A 21,884-nucleotide genomic window follows, 5' to 3' on the forward strand; every position below is an offset into this window, starting at 1 on the left:
ATAGAGGGAATACTTACGAGTCTGACTGTAAGTACTCACGTCTACAATCGTTTCCAACGTTGGGTTCAGGGCACAGACAGCGTTTCTGTGGGTCGCAAATGGCATTTCCAGGACAATCGCCGTCAACCTCGCAGGTAACTATACCGACGCACTTGATGGATGGATCAGGATCCGGTATGGTACCTTCCGGACAGGTACACGTGTAAGAACCCTCCGTGTTCGCGCAAGTAGCACCGTGGCCGCATATGTCGTGTCTCGTGCATTCGTCCACGTCTATATTTCAAAATCAAAGAGAGTTTATCGAACGGAGTAATTAGATCACTTCCAGGACCAACGAACGGCAACTACTATTCGTTGAAAAGAAATCAGGTGTCTTACCCATGCACTGCTTGAAGGCGTTTCCAGAGTATCCAGGCTTGCACTGGCAACTAAAGCCGCCAAGGGTGTTCGTGCAGACCGCGTTCTTGCCGCAACGTCCCGAAGGACCGTTTACCGCGTCGCATTCGTTTATATCTATTTACAAAATCACCTCGAATTATCCTCGCAACCCACGCGACTCCTTTTCACATAAATTCGAAACGCTATCGCAAACTAGAAATCGAGTAGATTCCTGTATCTAGAAACTCGATCTCCCTTCGTATCAAGGTGTAAATTTCTTACCAACGCAACCAGCCGCGATGTCGTTGGGATTGAACGTCCAGCCATCTTCGCATATGCAGTAAGCCTCGTGGCCGTCCGCTTTGCAGAACGCGTGCTCGCCGCACGTCACTTCGTCGCATGGCGCTGAGACAGAAGAAGATCGATAGATTTAAATCCTGCTGGATTTCTATTAATATATTCGCTAGGTGGTTCGTCCAATATATAAACGAAGCAAATGAATAAATGGATGGGTTTACCTTTACAGGGAATGTGTGGCGGGGTTCCAACGAAACCGGATTCGCACTCGCAATGGTAGCTTCCTCTAGAGTTGGTACAGATAGACGCCGGTCCGCAGGGATTGGAGAGACACTCGTCGAGATCCACGCATTCAGCCCCAACGGCCTTGAACCCGTTCTTGCAGAAGCACTGGCCTTCGATGCACTCGGCGTTGTTCACGCAGTCGAAGTTCGATTTGCACAGAGTGGTCACGTCGGTCTGATAGGCACGACAATGGCGACTTACGAATAGATGTCCGAATTGGATCGTTCTTTGAATTAGTGTAACAGAGAAATTACCTGGTCGCATGCAACTTTCGGACTAGGGTTGGCACTGTACCCCGGCGGACAGTCGCATGTGTATCCAGGATCCGTGTTCTTGCAGATGGCGTACCTTCCGCAAGGATTGTCCAACGCCGTGCATTCGTCGATATCTAATCGGATATTATAATAGTTTTTAGAAGAAGATATTTAAAGAAGAAGGCTAGAAAGAAGTGAGATAATTGTACAGGATGCCATTACACAAAAGAACGTACTGACTTACGATACTAATAGGCATTCTAAGAAAAAAGAGTACCAATTCGAAGGAAGGCCTTGAGGTAAGTTCTCCTCTCATGCCAGCCGCTGTTAAATAAACTTTTCTTTTCGTTATCTCCAACATAAAAGGGTGTTAGCTAGAATTATCCTGATGGTAGTCAGGATCGACAGCAGCGTACGAAAAACAAAGCAACACGAAGCACTTGAAAGAAGCATTGCACGTGTAATTGTTTAGTAATGAATATCTACACGTACGAATTGGTTAGTGTTACGAGTAATCATGTCTGTACAGGAGAAAAGAAAATATTTTAACGATACCGTAGAGGGTTTCATAAATTTGCTTTGTAAACTTGAATGAAGCGAAGAAAGTGTATGGTGAAAATAGTATCAACAACGAGAAGGGTACAATTATTACAAAAATTAGATTAACAAAACTCTGTTGTAACACCCTGCACAAAGAATATGAAGAAAGAGGGAGGCTATAATCTCGATATCTGACCGCTGCATCCCTTAAACGGGTCGCCCGTGTAGTCCGCTTTGCAGCTGCACGCAAAACTGCCGATCGTGTCGCTGCACTCGGCGTTCTCGCCGCAAGGGTTTGCCTCGCATTCGTTCACGTCTGTTAATGGGACGATGAGTATTATTAACCGATTACCAGGCGAACGTTATTAGCGAACATCGTATAGAGTTAGGGGAATGACTGACTTTCGCACAATGTTAGCCCTTGACCGATGAAACCCTGGGGGCAGATGCACTTGTACGATCCCGGGACGTTGATGCATTTAGCGTTCTCAGCGCACGCGTCTGGCCTACTGCACTCGTTCACGTCCACGCAATTGCGATTCAGATCCATCTGATAGCCACCCCGGCATCTGCACTCGAAACTACCCTCTGTGTTCACGCAATCGGCGTCCGCCGAGCACGGTGCGCCGTCCTCGCACTCGTTTACATCTGTTAGTAACGGTTAGTAGTTTAAATTGATCTCGTTAATGATGTTATTAACACATTGGACGACGATATGTTACATACGACAAATGACGCCTGGATTGGAAGCCTCGAATATCTTAACGCTAGTCTCGTTACTTTTACGACTGGGACTTGCTATTGTATAAACAAACGTCTACTGCTAATTTGTGAAAGAGATCGCTATCGCGAGAAAGCATTTTACAAGCGAAAAGACCGATAACGTCTCTCGCGCTGTGAACATCGGGCGATCTTTATAGCTCCCTATCAAATGATGCTTTGCTTGTTAACACGAACCGTATTATTACCGAACCGTGGACACTGTTATTCCAAGTATTTAGCGTTAGAAGTTTCGTACGTGGATTCTTTCCGCGGTTCGACTTACCAGTTCGAGAATGTGGAGGCTCGAAGTAATTGAATGCTAATTCGTTGTAGCCACAGTCGGGAGAAGAGCCCTAATAATGTTTCGGATAATTAGGAATCGCGTTACTCACCGTGACAGCCCGTCCAAGGATCGCCGCTCATTCCTTCCGGGCATGAGCAGCGGAAACTGCCGTGCACGTTTGTGCAGTGAGCTGAACGACCGCAAGGGCTGCGAGCGCACTCGTCGATGTCCACGCATTCTTCCTCGGGATTGCCGTTAAAGCCCTCGGGACACTCGCACTTGTGGCCACCGGGCAAGTTCACGCACAGGGCATCCCTCCCGCAAGCACCAGCGTATTCGCATTCGTTTATGTCGACGCACTAAACAGGATCGTTATGCATTTACGCGCGGCGCTCGTTGAATTCCCCGTGTACTTTCGTACAAAAATTTTCGGGTTCATTTTGACGATATAACGGGCAACGTACGCGGAATGAACAATTCAATTAAGCTAGAAATGAACAGCGTGTTCTTAACGCCCCTACATGCTGCATACTACAAATAGCAATTAGTACAGAACGTTCTAATTTAGACTCAAGAACTGTGAAACAAGTTGCTGTTCGTTCTAAGTGATAATCATTAATCAAGATAAATTCTAAGAATTTAATTATAACGCTAAAAGTAACATAAGGAATAAATACCCGTAGTAAGTCATTCGGTTTTCTAATATATATGACATTCCTTTAACATACCTTTAAAGAAATTCTTTAAATCTAAATTCATAATTCACGAATTAACGAATATATGTGTGTATCAGGAGTTCTAAAGTTTATGACACTTGTGCTTCAGCTACTCGAACAAAAACCTGTATTTATATATTTGTTAATTCATAGAAATTTACAAAAAATATGTTCTGAATAAATTTCAGGTAAGAAGGTTGAATAAACATCTCGCACTCACGCTTTCGTAAGGGTCTCCCGTGAAGCCATCTTGACACGCGCAAGTATAATTGCCAGGGATGTTGTGGCAGATGGAATTATCCGCGCACGCACCAGGCACCGTGCATTCGTTTACGTCCTCGCAGTGCACCTCACCGTCGCCAATGTAACCCGACTTGCACTTACACAGGAAGTTGGACGGGAGGTTGCAGCACTCCGCGTTCTCCACGCATCTCGCGGCGAACGCTGGGTTATCGCACTCGTTGATGTCTACCATGAACAGGAAACGGAGCGCATTCGCGGTAAATAACAGGCTCGACGAATGAACCGCGCGAAAAGAATTACTATGACGACGGGGAAAACATCTTGGAATACGTTTTGAATCCTGACGGACATATTCTACATCGGATGCACTTTCCGAATAATCATTCACGTCGAACGGCTACGTGTTCGCGCATCATAAATTTCAGGCGCTGAGATTTTGTCTTGAGATTGATATGTTTATAAGTGTTGTTACGTACCCTCGCAGTAGAAGCCGTCGCCTCGGTAGCCAGGGAAACAGGAACATTGAAAGCTACCTAGGGTATTCGTGCAATGCGCGAATATATCACAGGGGCGGTACTTGCACTCGTTTTCATCTGCAAACCATTTTCGCTTTTCAACTATACATACTCGAATAACTGCAGCTATCGCGCTGCATTCTTTTCGATTGTACAGGCAACAGAAATATACAGATTGCTCGACAAGCCAGGTTTTATTGTCGCGACAACTTGGCAGACGCGAAACGTAACGGTATTCGTGGCTAAAATATTCGAACGGTAGCTGTCGAGCAAGGAATTAGCGTGAACAGGTGTGGTCGATTGTGGAAACGATACAGTGAACTACCTTCGAGACACACTCCAGCGGTGTGAAATTCAAAACCCCGTGATTCGGCTACCGAACCCGGCGTTAGCCGATGCTGGCTCACGCGAGAAGAGGATGCGGAGGCACCCTTGTTCCTTAATTGTTTTTTTTTTTTTTTGCGCCTTCCCTCTATTTACACTCGCTCTTTTTCACGCATCGATTAATTTATGACATCCGAGGACGCTTCAAGTTGTCGAACGAAGGGTTCGAGTCTTGGGGGAGCACGTAGCATCCACTGAACTGACTAAAAGATGCTCGCTCGACATGGGTCGAAGTACGTTAAACAAATTTCAATCATTTAATCAAAAATCGACCTCAGAATATAAAAAATATCGCGGAGAATAATATAAATAAATTTCCGTAACGATTGCGTCTGGTTGGTATTACAATTAAACATTGCCATTGTATTATAATTTGTTCATATTACGAGACACGATGTTATCGTTCTCTGGTGAGAAAAATATACTGCTCGAGTGATTTGAAGAAGGCCAGGAATTCTTAACGTGGTATAAAGATGTAGAAGATACGTGGAAGGACATACAGTATTATTAGTAGGCATCGATGTAAAGATACGATGATATGAACGGTAACTCATTATTTGTTTGTTCACTGTGATCAAAAGAAGAAACCAAATCGTTTCCAGTTTCGACAAGGTTGAATTGTTGACTTGTTATAGCAAAAAAGGATACCAACCTGGCACTTGACAGTTGCAACCACCAAAACCGTCGTTGCAATGACAAACGGAATCCAAGCAAACGCCGTTGAAGCATCTGGTCCCGTCCTCTTTTGTACAGTCATCTGCGATTAACAAAAAAAAATAAAAAAAAAAAAAAAAAATAAAGGAACAATCATTAGCTTGGTAATTAATGAGCATAGAACCTAACTAGGAGTACATTAATCTCTGATAAAAATGAAGGATTATTCTCACGTATCGCTACGAGAGAAGGAAGGTGTCTTCCCTGAATTGAAAAAATCAGCACGTTGCACCGCATATCCATTGATCTAACGATAAATTCCTGAGTCATCGAGGGAAGAGATCACTACGCAACGCGCGAGTTTAAAAACTGTCGATTACGATGAGTAATTCGTTTCCCAGCGATTGCGCAACGTTCTCATCGTCTGGGTAACGAGACGAGGGACCTTCGATTACGCGGGAGCACGAGCAACGATGGGAAGTGAATGAAAATCAATGGTAGAGATCGATCACGTTCGAAGAACGAAGGTGCAGAAACGCAATTACGCTCGGTACCGCAATACGCGTTTCGTACTTCGTAGTTTTAGTTTGAAGTAATTAACGTTAAGTTTTTACAGCAACGCCGTGTCTGCACCTAAAGTATGCAAAGATATGCAATTAATTTCTTCCTAGTACGGTAGGCCGTCGAGTGTTGATTACAACCGTAAAAAAATTACTGGCCGGAAAGGACCGGAAGGTAACTATGTATAATAGCAACTCGTTGTACGCCTATTTTATATTAAATATTTCAATGATAGGTTACGATTTATCGATTAGCGCGATCTGAAAAATGCATTTGGAAATTTGTCTAGAATTTGTAGAACTTTACGTCGTGAAACGATGGTTCGAACAAAGGAACGATGAGAAAAGAAGCTACGAAGATAGTAACGGTAGCAAAACCGAGTCGCACAACGACGATACGCGCTTGTTCCCTTCCTCGGTGGTCGCACGACGACGCACTCTTCCGTACGAGCCTCTCCTGTGCACCAGATCGTTTCCGAGACTCACCTGTGCACTTCAATTTGTCGCGTTGCTCGTCCGTGCCCTGGAAACAGTCGACGTTGCCATCACACAGCTTGGACAGCTCCAAGAGCTGCAGAACGTCCGTCGACTCGTTCACCTGGCAGCCGAAGTAGCCGTCTTCGAGGTTCAGGAAGAACACTTCTCTCCTCGATCCACGGCCGAGTCCCCTGAGTGATTCGGCCTGGATAACACATTGGAAATGTTATTATTCAAGGATCCTAGACGTTAATCCTTATCGCTATATGATTGATATCGCGTTGTTTTCTGATTAGTTGTTACAAAATAAAAGTAAGGATCATCGATAGCTCCGATACTCTCAACTCTGGTACTGTTAGCAACGTTCGCGAAACGTTGGCAACAAGCTGATGACAGATGCGACAATCTTTCGGAAGCTATAAATATTACGTATGTATTTAATTTTATATATTAAATATTTAATTTTAGATCAGATACAGACGACGAGTACTCACTGGACACAGAGATAGAAGTATCCACGCCACCAACGGCCAAAGATGTTTCATCTTGGCTGCAACAGAGAGAAGCGCTCGATTAGATTCACGCGACGATAAAATTGTCGATTGGCAAAAAGCGCGCGATGGAATTCGATTATCGTTACGACACTTACGCGGTGCCCAACACGCCCGTCGTTCTTTCGACGGTTTCCTGAATTACGTTCGTTCAATTACGTCATCATCCATCATACGACGGTCTCGCTCGAGCGATCGCCCTTCGAGCGAGAGCAAACAAGATTTTTAGAATCACTCGTGCGCGACGTCCCAGGAAAACGTTGGACGAGTTCCTAGGAGCATCGTCGACGAAAACAACGGACTTCCTCGACGGCGAATAGATGAAAAGAGTAGCGAGTCGGAGCAGCAAGAAACCACGCGTCCGTTTTTTGCCGAACGAAACAAGGGAACCGACGCGAGAACACCTGTTCGACTGACATACCGGTGGCACGTCGGCATCCACGAATCCCTACACAAACAAACCCTAACCGTATCGGCTTACCTTAGCCCTGGGCCCTACAAACCCAATTTCCTGGTTACGCGGTGTTTTGATATTCAAGAACCTGGTTGTAGGAAACGACGGCTCGGGCTATGCGTTGCATAACGCGAAACTGTCGGCTCTGGAGGCAGAGAAAATGAGTAGAGATCCGGTATTTTCTCTTGTCTAATAATCGGTGGTGGTTTATTTTTTTGTTAAGATGATTGCAGGAGGGCAAAAGAAATTAGATCTAATGGAGCAGGCGAGTGGTTTATGGATTCAGCGAAGAAGGAAGATAAGGTGTATTTAATTTCTAAAGGATCGAGGAAACTGCGTCTTTTCCAGCGGAGGAATTCCTTGCGAATGTGGACGACACCGGAAGCACGATTTTCAAGGGGCCACGAGCGCACGCGATTCGCGGAAGACGCCTTTACATATGGCGAATGGACGCACCCATGCGACCTAGGCGGGAAGGGTCACACAACGTCATTCTGAACAGCACGATGTTCACGGTTTTCTCAGCTTAGGAGTTGTCGTTTTACAAATCACTTTCCGTCGCAAATAAATTGCTACGCGTTGGTTTTATTCATTATCTATCATTGAATGGTGGAGAAGGTATTCGGTAAGAAGGAAGGAGCAAGAGGAACGGTCGGGTTCGTCGGAGAACGAACCCGAGGCGAAGGGAAGCTCGATGGAACGTCGAAGGGAAAAAGAGGAGGACAATTAGGGGAACGAGCAAGTGGAACGCAGAAGGACGAGAAAAACAACGAGGAAAAAGGCCCTGGAGAAGGATACGAAGGTAGGAAAAACGAGGATCGCGGAGGAAAACACCGAAGAGGGATCGAGTGCTGGCGGGAGAAGAGCAACGAGTCCGAGGAGACAAAAACGAAGTAACTAGTGAAAAGAGGTGGAACGTGGGGAAGGGGAGAAGGAAAGAGCATGTCCATGAGTAGCGATGGGGATTCGAGGCCTTGCGAGTTTTCAAGCGATTCAGCCTTGATCTTCGTAAAGATTTGTTGTAGACGCGGTGACTCGGGAAGTCTCTCCCAGAAAGGAATTGTCATCCCACAAGGACTCGAAGATATTATGTGTATCTCTGCGCTGGACTCGCGTGGACAGTTGCTGACTGAGAAATCATCCTCGTTGACTATGCGTACTCTTTGCCTCTGCTCCGTCTTATCCTCGTCAAAGGGGGAGCTGTGTCGGAGGCTGACCATATAATGCACGATTTCTCGCTTAACGTGTACTTTACAGCCACACCATAGAAGGAGTTGTCGCAAATGAAATTTGAAAATCTTTTTATTCTACACGAATTTTCGATGGAGTCAACGATAACCTATGTGTCGTGAACGAAGCACCGAGCGTTAGTTGAATTTACTTTCGGTTAATGTTTCGAATGATACCGAAGGCGTGTTGAGGCCGTCGCTAACGAGCATAGGGTCGAGGAGCGAGCGAGAGGGACGGAAAAGAGAAAGACGGGAGATGCAGAGGAACGTAATAAAGGAGGGCGTGCGAGTGCGATGCACCTGTGGCTCTTCTACCTCCCCCCGCCCCCTCCCCTCCCCCCTCCCCCCACCCGCAACAGCTAGGACCGTCCTACAGTTCCTTCTCGTATCCGTAATTCCTCGGCAAGTATTGTCGGTTGCTGGATAGTTGGCGAGGATACCCAAAACTAGAGGAGACTGAGAAGACAGAGGAAACCGGAAGTCACGCGGTAGCTTTTGCCTCGACCAATACCGAAAATTCGACAGCCAATCGAACTAGCTCGCCAACTCGTGAGCAACGAACTATACCAGCTGAACAGCTGGCGAACGGACTAGACCTGTCCCGTCCTTGGGAATTGTATTTTCGTTACGGAAATTGGCCACCCCGCCGACGAATTTCAGATGCACCGATACCGTGGCATTTCCGCAACTTCGTGCGAGCCACGCTCGCGGAAGCGATCGCCACTTGGTACCAGTAATACGCAGGTGATATTTCAATAACAAAAATTGTAGTAGCATGGAGTTAATTAACGCTCAATTACCGCGGCATGAAAAGGACCTATGCTTCACCTGTCCCTCATTCGCAGAGATACGCTTTACACCTAACTCGATGTCACCCCCATTCGACGGGCATTTATGCAAATAGCGCTCGAAACATTGTCGCGTCGCTCGGTAAGGGTATCTGCGAGAAATGTGTTACCGTGTCAATGATATCATCCGGTAGGCAAACAGAAGGAAACGATGACAAAACCTATCAATTAGTCGGCGTCGCACACACGTCACACGCGCATGTATATATTCTCCCAGTAGCAGCAACGAGAGACTCCCACGCGGCAAGTTGCGAAACCCATCGAGAAGATAGAACGGGTTAATGCAAAATTCGCCAAAGTGATTTTCCATGGCCTACTTCCTTCCAATTCTCTCGATCGTCCTTTCTCTCGTTCTCGAATCGCTGTTCGATCGAACGCAGGACCTCGAGAGGACCTCGATCAAAAGGACCCGAAAAATAAGAATCCGTCGATCGACTTCCTACCCAGATTTCCCTCCATATATATCCAGCGATAATCGAATCGCGATTTCGTCATACGGCGAACGTGGTCGCGGACATTGCCGATGACTTAACCGATCGATTTAATTATCTTGCGCTAGACGTCTGCATCAAGGATAACGATCCTGGATCGTAGGATAGAGACTCCAAATCAGTGTTTCTCAAACTCATCGCGAAGTGGAGTGCTGGGGAGTTTTTTAACTTGAAATTTTTAACGTAGTCGGATTAATACGACGAAAATTGGCTTAGCTTGCGTGATCACAGTTTGAGAAACACTGTTCTAGATCCACGGATTTCTTCTCTATCGCGTCGCCCACGTTCTTCTCAGTTTATGGAAGCTTGCGTTGCCGGAGCGGCGCCGTGAAAGTGTTTAGATGTTATTTGGTACATCTTGTCTCGACAACTTCTATTATTTTTCCTTGTCAAAGGAAAGTGGACGTCCCACGCGTCCCGATCCGTAAAAGGATTCGAAGTAACCTTGACATTTTTATTTAACCGATTGGTTTTGGATTGTTCCCCGAGATTCATTCGACAAAACTAAGTTCAAAAATGCTATTATTAAGAAAGTTTAATGTTTCCGCGTTCGAGAGATGGAGTCTCGAAACCGTAAGCAGTTTGACCAGTGTTCGACAGCAAGCAACTTTTCCTGAAAGATAGTAAATTTCGATGGTTGAAGAGAAGATACAGTTAGACGTTTAATGAGAGACGTCGAGCTTGAAATAGAGCCTTAATTATTACGTTGGTCGCCCTCTCATCGACGAGACCGCGGGGATACGAAGATGAACTCACACCTGCAACCGCGTATGAATATTTATTAATGACTGTGCTATTTTAACGGTAAAAATTGCGCGTCGTTGGAGCTTTCTCTCTCCAAGCACACGTATCCGTTGATGAAACGAACAAGCTTGATTAGCATGAACGAAGGAGAAATGCAGTCGTTGCATATATTAAATTCATTGAAATTTTGCCATATATCCCGCACATTGATCCAATCGACGACCTTCGCGCACGAGGAAACCGGAAATTTTACCTGAATAATAAAATAAGCGTTGGGTTGATTTTGCGGATGAAATGACATTTCGAATCGCGTGAAAGGAGGCTGCTATTTTAATCGTGCTCACCGAGGAAGTGGATGGAGACTGTCTTTACAGAAATAAAATCTCAACTCCTAAACTCTTTCGGATGGATATATTTTTCACGAGGACAGTTTTAATTGAATAATTATCCCTCTCTGTAACCATCAAACACCAAGCGTAAGGTAATCCTATCGCACTCGATTTCCTCGATTTCCTGTTGTCTAACAACCGTGTAATCATACCTTCGAAGCAATGACCCTGACATCTGCTAAGATTTGACATAATCGCCGCGGTAATTCGTGTAATTTGCGGTGCCTCTACGCGAATTGCTTCCATTCCCGTGGTGCCAGTCGCTTTGCACTAATTAACGTCATTTCATAACGATGCTCGAGCATGGAGGAAGCTCAGGTCGACATCCTGAGCTTGGAATAACCGCGTCATTTTCGTATCCTTGGAAGCCTTTCAATAGATATGAACAGCCTATTGATCTGTTACAGCTATCAGAACACTTTGAGATCAAGTAAAAATTTCTCCAACGAACCATCTGGCCATATTCGTACGTGAACGGCTCGCATAGGTTCGTCTTGCAAACGTTGGAACGTCGAACAAGTGTTTTCTCTGTATTAAAAGAAGGAGGAAGTCTTAAGGATGAGCGTTCGTTGGACTCGTCTCGCAGTTCGCAGTGCTTCGGGGAAGTTCCTATTCCGAGCACGATCCGACGTCCATCGGTACACGGCTGTGGCAACATCCGGCGTGAATCAACAAAGTATAAAAGCCAACGAGAGTGGATTCGGGACTAAAACTTACGCCCACCATCAGGTAACGAGAGAGCGGCGAGCGAGGCGAGACAGAATTATTCCGTTGCGAAGTGAAAGTTCTTTGGGTTACCGTAGTACAAACGAAACTGGCGTAACGCGCGTGGGCCTCTCATCGCCCATGCTCGATCATCAAATTAATTCCGGCTTTTTCGCCTAAATGTAAGTATAATTAGACGACGGGGAAAAACTGGAGCGTTTTTTCTGAATTTTATCGAGCTATTACGGACGATTGTTTGAAAGGTTGCTGGTAACTTGCTCCATTTTTTATTGTTTAGCAGAACAATCGAATCTCTATTGGTAACTGGTGAACCGTGGACTGGGAGATTGGTGGCGAACGGACTGTGGCGTGAGCACAGGTAGCTTAAAATGGGATAAACTACACGACGACGGTACCAGGGTGGCATTTGACCCGTAGCGAAACGTTGAGTATCTCATTCTTTGTTCCTCGTATAGCTTGACATTTTTTTGCATGATTTTCAGTGAACTCGACAAGTAGGTAAATTGGATGCGTCGGATTCGTCATCTTTATTGTCTCGCTCGCGTCTGTCGCTCAACTGTCGCTCTCTCAATTTCAAGATTCATTTCTTCCTGCACGCGACTATATAATTCAGAACTTTCTAGACCTAGAAACTTGTTTAAAAAAAAAGAAAAAAATAAGAGTCTCCAATTTCGGAATACAATTACCCGTAAATTATTCTCCTCTGACGTTAAAATATTTTTTCCAAATGTTTCCTCTTCGGAGAAAAAAAAAAATTACCAACGAAGCCTAACAGAAACGTGGAGAACGATCGCGAACCGAAACCTGCCTACCATTGTTTAACGAGGTTTGCGTCACCGACGGAATGCTAATGAAACATTTATCTCCGCGTTGCACCAAGCAAATTAATTCTATGGGCAGCCTCGGTCACAGAACGTTGATCACTCTCCTGTACACTCGTTGCCCGAAAACGAGTCGTTGCTCGCATCGCGTGCGAAACATCGTCTTCGTGTTCGCGCGTCGAATCGATTATGGTACCTCCGCGAGGGACGCTCAAGGCCGCGAAGTTTGAATAACTTCGCTGCGTACTCTCAACGCAAAGTGGACAGGTGCGTGAATCGCGAAACGTCGTTGGATGCGTCCGGAGATTGCGAAATATTTCTATAAAGTAACCAAGAAAACAAGTGGAAGAAAATTCACGTACAGTAAAAGCTACATATTCCCAGTGGCAGAAAATGGCCGTGAAACTGTACACCGTCTTAGATAAATCGCTACAGTTTGTTACACGGGAACAACGCTTTACTACATCCGATCTAGCGCGCATCAGCGTAAATAAATCCAGCGCGGATCGTCGTGACCGCCAAACAGGAGTTCGCGTACGCGCTCGGTGTATACCGTTACGTTCCCCTCAGATTTTGCGTGGGGCCCGCGGTATTACGATCCAGTGGAAGAGATGCTCCGCATCGTAAAATAGCAACAGCGTTGCAAAGCCTAACAGTAAAGGTCCGTCGTAACGCGGGCATCATCCGAATGAAACGAACGGTTCCGTCGCACGATCGTCCCGAAGCGATCGAAATTCTCCAGGGTGCGTTCAACTCGGAGAACAATTACTCTGTTCTTGTTCCTCGAACATCTAACCTATCGCCTTTGGTCCATCGCATGACGAAGTGATCCTGGCTAGCGATTGCCTCATCGATAACACGTTGAGTCCGACTTCTGATAAACATGTTTGGTAAAAAATTTATACCACGAGCCTGACGCGTGAAAGTACGGCAAGGGGTTAATTTAATTACATTCGATTACGTTTACCATTCGATTTCCTGTTTGGTTCAGGTGTGCAAGTGCCATTTTCTCTCGGGCTCCCGCGATGGTGTAACGCGTCACCGAGCAAACGTCGCGCGTACGACGCGAAACACCATGTTTAGAACGGCAAGGCGACGACGCTCGGTGAATAAGTGCGTCGGCGAATCGAAAGAAATCCACGGATTCGCGCGTGGGACAGGAGATGATCGAGGAAAATCCAGATGGCATGCGCAGGACGCGAAGACGTCTCGGCGAACGAGAGCCAAGGTTCCATGTGTTTGACCTCGATCGGGAACGTACGAGCTTCGATGGTGACTCGATGGAATCATAAACCGTCATCGTTAACTGTAATACCCCATGGGAATTCCTCGAGTAACGTGGTGTGCTATGTAGAACATCGGGTCGATTGTAACTGCTTATTTTGTATCAAAGATGAGAAACCGTCCAACGTGGGAGATGCACGACCTATTTCGTTCAAAATCAACGGGTCATATTTTGCACGAATAACAATTTTTCCAGCTCGAGCACGTAACTGGAGTAACATTCTACCCGTCCCCGGTTCGTACGCGTGCATCATCATTTTCATCCGCGATGTTAATTCATGAAGAGAGGAGAATTTCACACTCTGATTCCCTCGGGATAGTAAGATTCCTATCGAGCCGGTAGAAGAACGTTACCCAACGCGTATCGGTTTCCGAATCGTACCTCTCCAATTTCATTATTAACACCGAGCGTAATTTAACGGCGGGTATATAAAATAATTGTGCAACGAGAGGTATACGGATAAGAAATTGTTATTTTGTTTCGATTAGATTGCTCGACGCTACGACCCCCATGGGGAAACGATGGAGCGCCGGCTCGTAATCCTCAAACTTATCAGGCGTGATAGCAGCGCAGCGATAGACGACGTCGCGTAACGTTAATTACCCAAGCGGCGTAAAACCACCAATTATTATCGTCGTTGAATAGTTTGAAGAGCCACGACGAAATTCCAGCGGTGTCGCTCCCGCGGATAGAGACGTCCCGGGTAATACTCGATGATCGAATCGTATCGTTAACGATCATTCTCCCCCCTCTGGTGTCCTGTTTATTGCCGCTGCGACCGCCCGACGATCGCGCTATCTGCCATATTGAACGTAACGATTTTCTCGCGTGAATCGCGCGCGATTTTTTCCCACGCACGCGAGATCGCGGTAACGGTATGGTGTTCCAGTTACTCCGTGGGAATCTTTGTGACAAAAACCGTCTAGGATAAAGTAAAGATCGAAGTTCGAAGTTTTGAATCTTACACGAAGATCTTGCTGTTCTTTGTAGCACCCTGACGAAACACTTAAGGCGTATTGGGTTGTTCAGGAAGTTCGCGGCAATTTTTAAGAAAAATTCAAAGGCACGTTCGAATTTTGATATATATATTTATCGAATTGCATAGGCACCATTTTGTTTGGCAACCTTTTCAGAGTGTCTTGTTTAAGTGAATATAGGATATCTCGAAATATATCTCGAAAGATGTAGTTATTAAAAATATTTTCCTACAAAAGTTGAAAATAAATTGAATTTCTCTCCAAGTTTCTTCCTCTTCGAAAATATTACTGTAACGTCCAGGGGCTTGCGAAACCTTGATCCGACGTTGCACGAGGCGATCGTTCCCGAGTATCGAGTTTCCTTTCTTCTCGTTTTCCCCTCTGACGAGGATTTTTCCACGTCTACGCGCGCAATGACTTAACGGATGCTTTCCCTAAATATGGAAAGACTGGTGACACGTTCGTAAGGGGCTCCGACATTGCACGCGCTGTCTGTTGCAAGCATTGAACTCTCCGGGCTGCTTACGGCGCGCACTCGGTAAACGTGTCACCGGTTATTCGCGTAATAGGCGCAGCGAGTTTCATTACCGCGTAACGAGCACGCGAGTTTTATTGTAACGGTAACGGGCGATGAATTATCGACTGCACGAGATCCACGCGAGGAGAAGGAGAATTCCTAGTTGCTAGATATCCCGTGGCCGTTTATATCGGGATTCGAATTCAAAATGGCACGCGCAATGGAATATTATTCGATACGAAACGTAACAAACAGACTGCGAACGTTTATGTGAAATAAAATCTTTGCGAATCTACCTACAAAAATTAAACCTATGTAAATAGGAATTTACTTTACTCTGCAAATATAATACGAACTTCACTTTCCATATTTTTTTTTTATATTATACCGTGTGCATTTTGTAGATTCTTGCACATTCTAATCATACATCATCCGAAAGAGAATCGTTTGTTCTATGAGACAATGTCTTCGACTTCTAGGTAACCGTGGAATCAGAGAATTGAAATCGTAGGCGAGCAACGACCATACCGCGAAACAAAGTGCCAGATAATAGCTCGCGTCGTTGCTCGATGGACCACTTAGGATACACGTCTCGACGCAGAAACGGCGGCGTTATTATCGGTTTTGAAGAACCGCGTACGCACGCCTGGATGACTACTGCAAAACGGTAAATTACAGCAATTTTCCTGATCGCCGTCTAACACGTGTTGCCGATTGTTAAGCGAACAAATTGATCGTTGCGAAAATTCACCGTTCTAACGTTTCTCGCGCCGCTGGTTGATTTCTTTTTTCTTTATTTCTTTTTTATCGTTTTTCGTTGCAAAGCGCACCTCGTTGGAACGGGAAATGGATTGCCGGATAAACGGGAATTATCCCCAGCTATCTGCTATCGGTTGGCTTGGTCTCCACGCCCGTCGGAAAACAAGCTTTTAACGTTGGATTAAGCTTCGCCGATCAGCGCCGTCGAATTAACCCTTTGCACTCCACTGGCGCCGTTACCGCGAGACCTACGGGTACGTAACGTGCACCATGACTCGGTTCGAGCGCTATTTATGGTAATTGATTTAACTAAACGACTAAGGAAGACTTAAATTATAAGCCTTCGAGTTGGCAGCTGTTCGTATCGAAAAATGAAATTTCCATAATGTAATTTTTACTTTTACGAGCCATAGATATACAACTTTCAATTGATAATTTAATTCCGTTCTGGAGGATCCGTCGCGAACGTTCCCTTACAGAGGTGTTCCACAAGTGGATCGAGAAACACTGCTCCGATTTAAATACATCGCTTCATGAAACTTTATGTCGTACTTCAGCTCCGATTATAATGTAAAACGGGCTAATTGATCCGTCATAAATATCTAGAAAGGCCTGATGACAGAATATTAAACGACACGAGCCACCTGTCTTCGGTGTCGAGGTTTTAGGTGTTCTAGAATACGCGCGACCTTGACTGCTCCCCTTTAACTCATGTTGCTCGTGTAACGTGTCGTCATCGACCAATCGCGCCATTTATAGCACAGGTGCAGAAGCAACCTGTAATTTCCAGTGTGATCGAACGCAAAATCCTTCGTACCCTCCTCGAGGATGTTCTACCAGAAACTGGACTCGACCTCTGCTCGCGGTGCCAAGTTCTGGTCTCTATGGGGTCATCCCAGATCGGTTACTTCCTACGATCGATGTCGTGGACTCTGTTGAAATTTAAATACGATGCAGTCCGCGTGAAATTAGGACCGATTTTGGTTCACCGACGAACAAACAAAAATTAATTCCGAATGTCAAGCACCAAAGGAAAAAATTTTAATAAAATTCGTGAATAATAATATTTAATCCTAACAGAAATGTTCAAGAATGCTTGCCGCCTAATATCAAGTGGTCGTTTCATCGAAATCCTCCATAGCGAGTAATAGTTCCAACATGGAATGACTCTGCTTAAGGATAATTATCGCTAATTCGAAGAAGATGGGAGGACGAAGGATAAACGTATTAACACCCCCAAGGTCGACAGAAATCAATCGAAAGCGCGCGCGTTTTGTTCGCGACGAACGAAGAAGGCGACGGAAGGAAACTCTACGTACCGGTGTAACGACTCTCATTATCGCAGTCACCGGGCGCTCGCTCAATGAAATAATAAAATCGTCTCTGTAATGACAGCTTCGCGTCGACGTCGTACGTGTCAGCGCGCGTAACGGAACCGCGGAAGGGACTCGAAAAGTAATTTGCACCAGCGACCCATGACACCTGCCGGCTCCGAGGCTCGAATAATTGCATCGTAACCGTTCAGGGGTGGAAGGTCGATCAGCCAGGGGAATATCCACAGCGTCGACGCGCCAGACGACGCATAAGAAAACATTATTAGCGGAAATTGCATCGAGACTCCGCGAATCGAGCTACCTCGCGGCCAGCAACATCCCCGGGGTATTTATCACGATCGTTTATGCTTTATCGTAAACAATTTATCGCGGTATAAATAGATACGGCTCGAACGGTTCCGAGTTCCTTTCCGCGGATGATCGCAGCTTCTGCTAACGTCTTCCGGCAGCCGGCGTAACCAGAATCCCAGCAGAATTCTTACTTCGACGAACTTTGATTACCCTGTGTCCGATTACCAACGAATCGGACGGTTTAACACGTTGGCCGTCGCGTGGATTTTTTGCTGGGATTTTTTAACGAATATAAATCTGAATAATATTCGCGAACTCTGATAAGGTTGCAGCGATAAATACCGTGACGAACTTGCTCTTGCGAGTCGTTTGGAGAAGAACAAGAATTTGATCCATAGAGGATTAAAGTTAGCTTCGTTCGTTATCCAGGACGCAAACGTTACCCGTTTCTGGTTCTCAGGGGATTAGGCGCCGGTAGGCTCTGCAAACAGCTCTGTAAACAGAGATTCGCGTCCTTGCCACGATGCCTCCGAGTTTGCGTTTGCAATACGATTTACGTAATACATCTGACACCTCGCCAGCAACTTTTACGCAACGCTCCGCAAGTTTTATTACAGGCTAGCCACGCGAAGACGCGTTTAATTCGTCATCGCAACGGTACAAACCGAGACTCTCCTTGTACGGAGCGGTAATCGCGTCCGTAATTCCGTTTTCCACTCGCGAGTTTTCCTTCCGCGAGGTGACGGCGTTCCATCCTAACGATAATCGCATCCGAAGGTTCGGCAAACGGAATTCGAATAACAGGTTACCGCGAATTCGCCAACGCTCGGTATATACACGAGTTTACAGTTAGGCAAACGTCGTGCTAGAAATTAGTCGTGCGCTGAGTACGCTTGCACCACGGAAACCTATTATTTGTATGGAAATTTCGATGCGCGCGTTTAAAAGAATTGCTCGAGAGGATTCATTTTTACGATGTGCAAACGCGAATCATCGTATCGCAATTAAACTGCGAGCAACTCTTCGTCGTTATTTACAGAGTGACTCGTAATTTACGAGAAGAGTGAAATACGAGATTTCAGGTAAATTAATTGTGCCTATAAATATCTACAGAATCGTTAATGACAAAACGCGTTGACACGAATCTGTCGGGGGAAGACGAATAAAAAATGAACACGGGTAACGGGTAGTGAAACAGTCGTACAAGTCGCAGAAAGATCAATGCCAAGATAAATCGTTGGAATAAATAGCATCGGCACTTTATTCTGCACGAAACAGAGGGAAGTGTCTTCGGTAAATGAAAGCTGAGGTAAACGCGATTAGAACGCGATTATAATCAACCGCGATCAACAACTCGTCGGGACGCTTCACCGAACTGAAAAGAAACCCTGATAAACGAGTTTCCACGAGAAAAGCAAAAGTGACAGTTCCATTCGTGCGATCGGCCATCAACCGAGAAAGGTTCGACGTTCGCGTTTCGTTTCGAGGAAGATCCTTTCGAAGCAGACGAGGTGGAAACACGGTGGATCGATATTATTAATTCGCTCCTACTATTAACCGTCCGTCGATTCTGTACAGGTGTATCTCGATTACGAACCACTTTGCTCGGAGATACGTGACGATATCTCCCTTTTGCGAAGCAAACGACCGTGACATCCTGACCCGTGGAGTTGTTCAGCATCGAACGATCGCTACCATGATCTGAAAGAGCAACGCGTCGAAAGAATATGGAACGCGATCCCGTGGTAGCGATCGGCTGCCGAACCATCATCCTCCGGTTGCTTCTCTTTTGTTCGACGATGATGGCGCGCAAAAAATTTACTGAATACTATAACGACCAGCCGTTTGCTGAAATTCAGGTACGAGGTAAAGAGGCGGAGTGCTCGGGAGTCATTAGAGGCAGATACGCGATCGACGGGGTTTATAGTTCGCTGACTTTTTGCGGGAGCGATTTAAATGAGCAGAGATACGGGTAAAAAGAACGTCGCGCAATTATGGTCGATAATATGCTCGCGTTACGTTATCTTCATTGGTTTTTAATATTAACCGATGATCGAGCTATTTATTATTGCTGAAGCGAAGCTAGAGACGGAAATACTAGGGAACTGAATGCAAAAGTATCCGAAACGAGACAGCCATCGGGCGGAAGTGTTCGGAACGAGAGGTCCGTCTGCTCGGAGCGAAAGCAGCCAGGGAATCACGAGGAGGGAAACGTCGTGGCCACGTAACAGGCATAATACGAAAGCGATTCCCGGAGACAAAGGAAAACGTGTAGCTACACGCCCGGTTAAAAGGAGCGACCTCCTTGGAAACGGTCCTTGACTCGTAGAGACGGCCAAGATAAGCAGGAGAAGCGGCGCGAGTAGTCGTAGAAGTAGAAGAAGAAGAAGAAGAAGAAGAAGAAGAAGAAGAAGAAAACAGCGGATGAGCAAAAGACCAAGAAGTAGAAGCAGAAGAAGAGGACGACGGAGGGATGAGGAAAAGGCAAAGAAGTAGAAGAAGAAGAGGAGGGAGACCAGGAGGCGAGTAATGGCGCCTGCACTCGGTGGCCGCGAAAGGTCGAAGAATATTCTGCTTCCGAGGAGCAGCGATACACAAGCCTGGAGAATACTCGACGAAGAGGCGGGCCGAGGGGGGGGGGGGCCCCCACACAGAGACCACGAAGGAAAATGTATCCACTGGGTACTATCCAGCGAGTAGCACGGGATACCAGCCCGGTCGTTTCTCTTCTTCTCCCATGGCTTTCCTTGCTCTAATGCGGTTAATTAAACAACCAGCAAAACGATATTCCTGGAATGAGATCGTAGAAGCCACGAACGAAATCGAGGGTTCCCGAGGAGCAGTAAACGCGTTGGAATACGTACGACCACTCAAACTGGGACAGCTTTACCGTCTGACTTCTATGTTAATGGCCGATGCTGCGGTGCCCCTGCGTACAATAAAATGCACCGAGTCCCGAGGGAATTTGTTTCTTATTTTTTTTTACTGTTGAGGCTCGAACGGCTCGGTAGCTTCGGTCGAATCGTTTCTAAACATAGAACGCTTCCGAATGGAGTCATCCTCGACATAGGCATAGTATTCGAGGAACTTGTAACGAGAATTATACATTTTCCTCGATAGAAATTTTCGTCGAACGACAAAGTAGAAATGGACTTGCACGTGACGTTGCAAACGAATAAATTTGTTTTTTAGTTAATGTTAAACCACGATATCAAATGACTGTTTGCAAAATTTTGTATAAACTTCTTAAACGCAACGTACGAATTATATATTCCTCGTGAAATATTTGAAATCGTAAAAATATTAAATTGCATTCATACGTTTTTGCTCGGTCAGCGTGAAATATTTCACTTCGTATTGCGAATTTAAATTTCTACTCGACGAGTCGTGTTTCTTTCGTTCTGTGGCACGAAAGCGTTGTCTAGATAAGAATTTCGCGCGTTTCCGTCCAGGAATCATTTATAAACTTCTCGCGGGAACATCCGCGAGAGGTCCGACGGAAGGGCGCCATAAATTACAAGGCGAATACTTTGAAAATTAACGATTCGATCCAGACGTTGCGGTCTAATGTACACGAACGTTCCTCGCCTTCCCCGTCCAGAATGATACCTGCGGGCATGCGCTGCAGAAGGTCGCGAGGTGTACTCATTCGTGACCAGAAAAATTTCTTGGAGGGAAAACTTGGAGATGACCGGAGAAAGAACGGAGTTTGCGCGCACGCTCTTTCACGCGTGCACATTGGGACAGTGGTTCTTAATCTTTTCGAGTACGTGCCACACATCGCGGAGGACAAAACTGGCCTGATCGTTAATAAATAATTACCTGACACGCTTTTGTAAGTAGCGAAGAATCTAAATTGCATTTTCTTTCAAGCGGGAAATTGTATCGGAAAGTATCGTATAAAGAAAAATGTAATAAATTAAATAAGGCAATTGCATGTAGTCCATGCTATAAATATACGCGTGGGAAGCACAGTAAAAAACCTGTTACGAGGATTTTAACGAACCCAAGTGAAAGTGACCGAGTTGCCTCGTAGTCGTACGAATTGTCCAAAGGACATCGATGTTATCTTTTGTTAAAGGAATTCGAGTTTTAAAAACTGTAGCATAACCCTTCGATT

The 21,884-nt window shown here is 45.6% G+C and overlaps 1 protein-coding gene across 1 annotated transcript in view; it reads right to left on the reverse strand.

The window, feature by feature from the left end:
* The window catches only part of LOC128891548 (uncharacterized), a 113,240-nt gene that overhangs the window by 82,116 nt on the left and 9,240 nt on the right, over positions 1 to 21,884 (reverse strand). The window contains 13 exon segments of the mRNA XM_054151111.1: positions 40 to 273; positions 379 to 513; positions 661 to 783; positions 897 to 1,134; positions 1,215 to 1,348; positions 1,951 to 2,070; positions 2,157 to 2,402; positions 2,909 to 3,158; positions 3,736 to 3,983; positions 4,235 to 4,351; positions 5,310 to 5,414; positions 6,358 to 6,553; positions 6,843 to 6,898. Coding sequence (XP_054007086.1) covers positions 40 to 273; positions 379 to 513; positions 661 to 783; positions 897 to 1,134; positions 1,215 to 1,348; positions 1,951 to 2,070; positions 2,157 to 2,402; positions 2,909 to 3,158; positions 3,736 to 3,983; positions 4,235 to 4,351; positions 5,310 to 5,414; positions 6,358 to 6,553; positions 6,843 to 6,898 — 2,202 coding nt within the window.

The sequence above is a fragment of the Hylaeus anthracinus genome, unplaced genomic scaffold, assembly GCF_026225885.1.
Source record: "Hylaeus anthracinus isolate JK02 unplaced genomic scaffold, UHH_iyHylAnth1.0_haploid 12002, whole genome shotgun sequence".
Classification (NCBI taxonomy): Eukaryota; Metazoa; Arthropoda; class Insecta; order Hymenoptera; family Colletidae; genus Hylaeus; species Hylaeus anthracinus.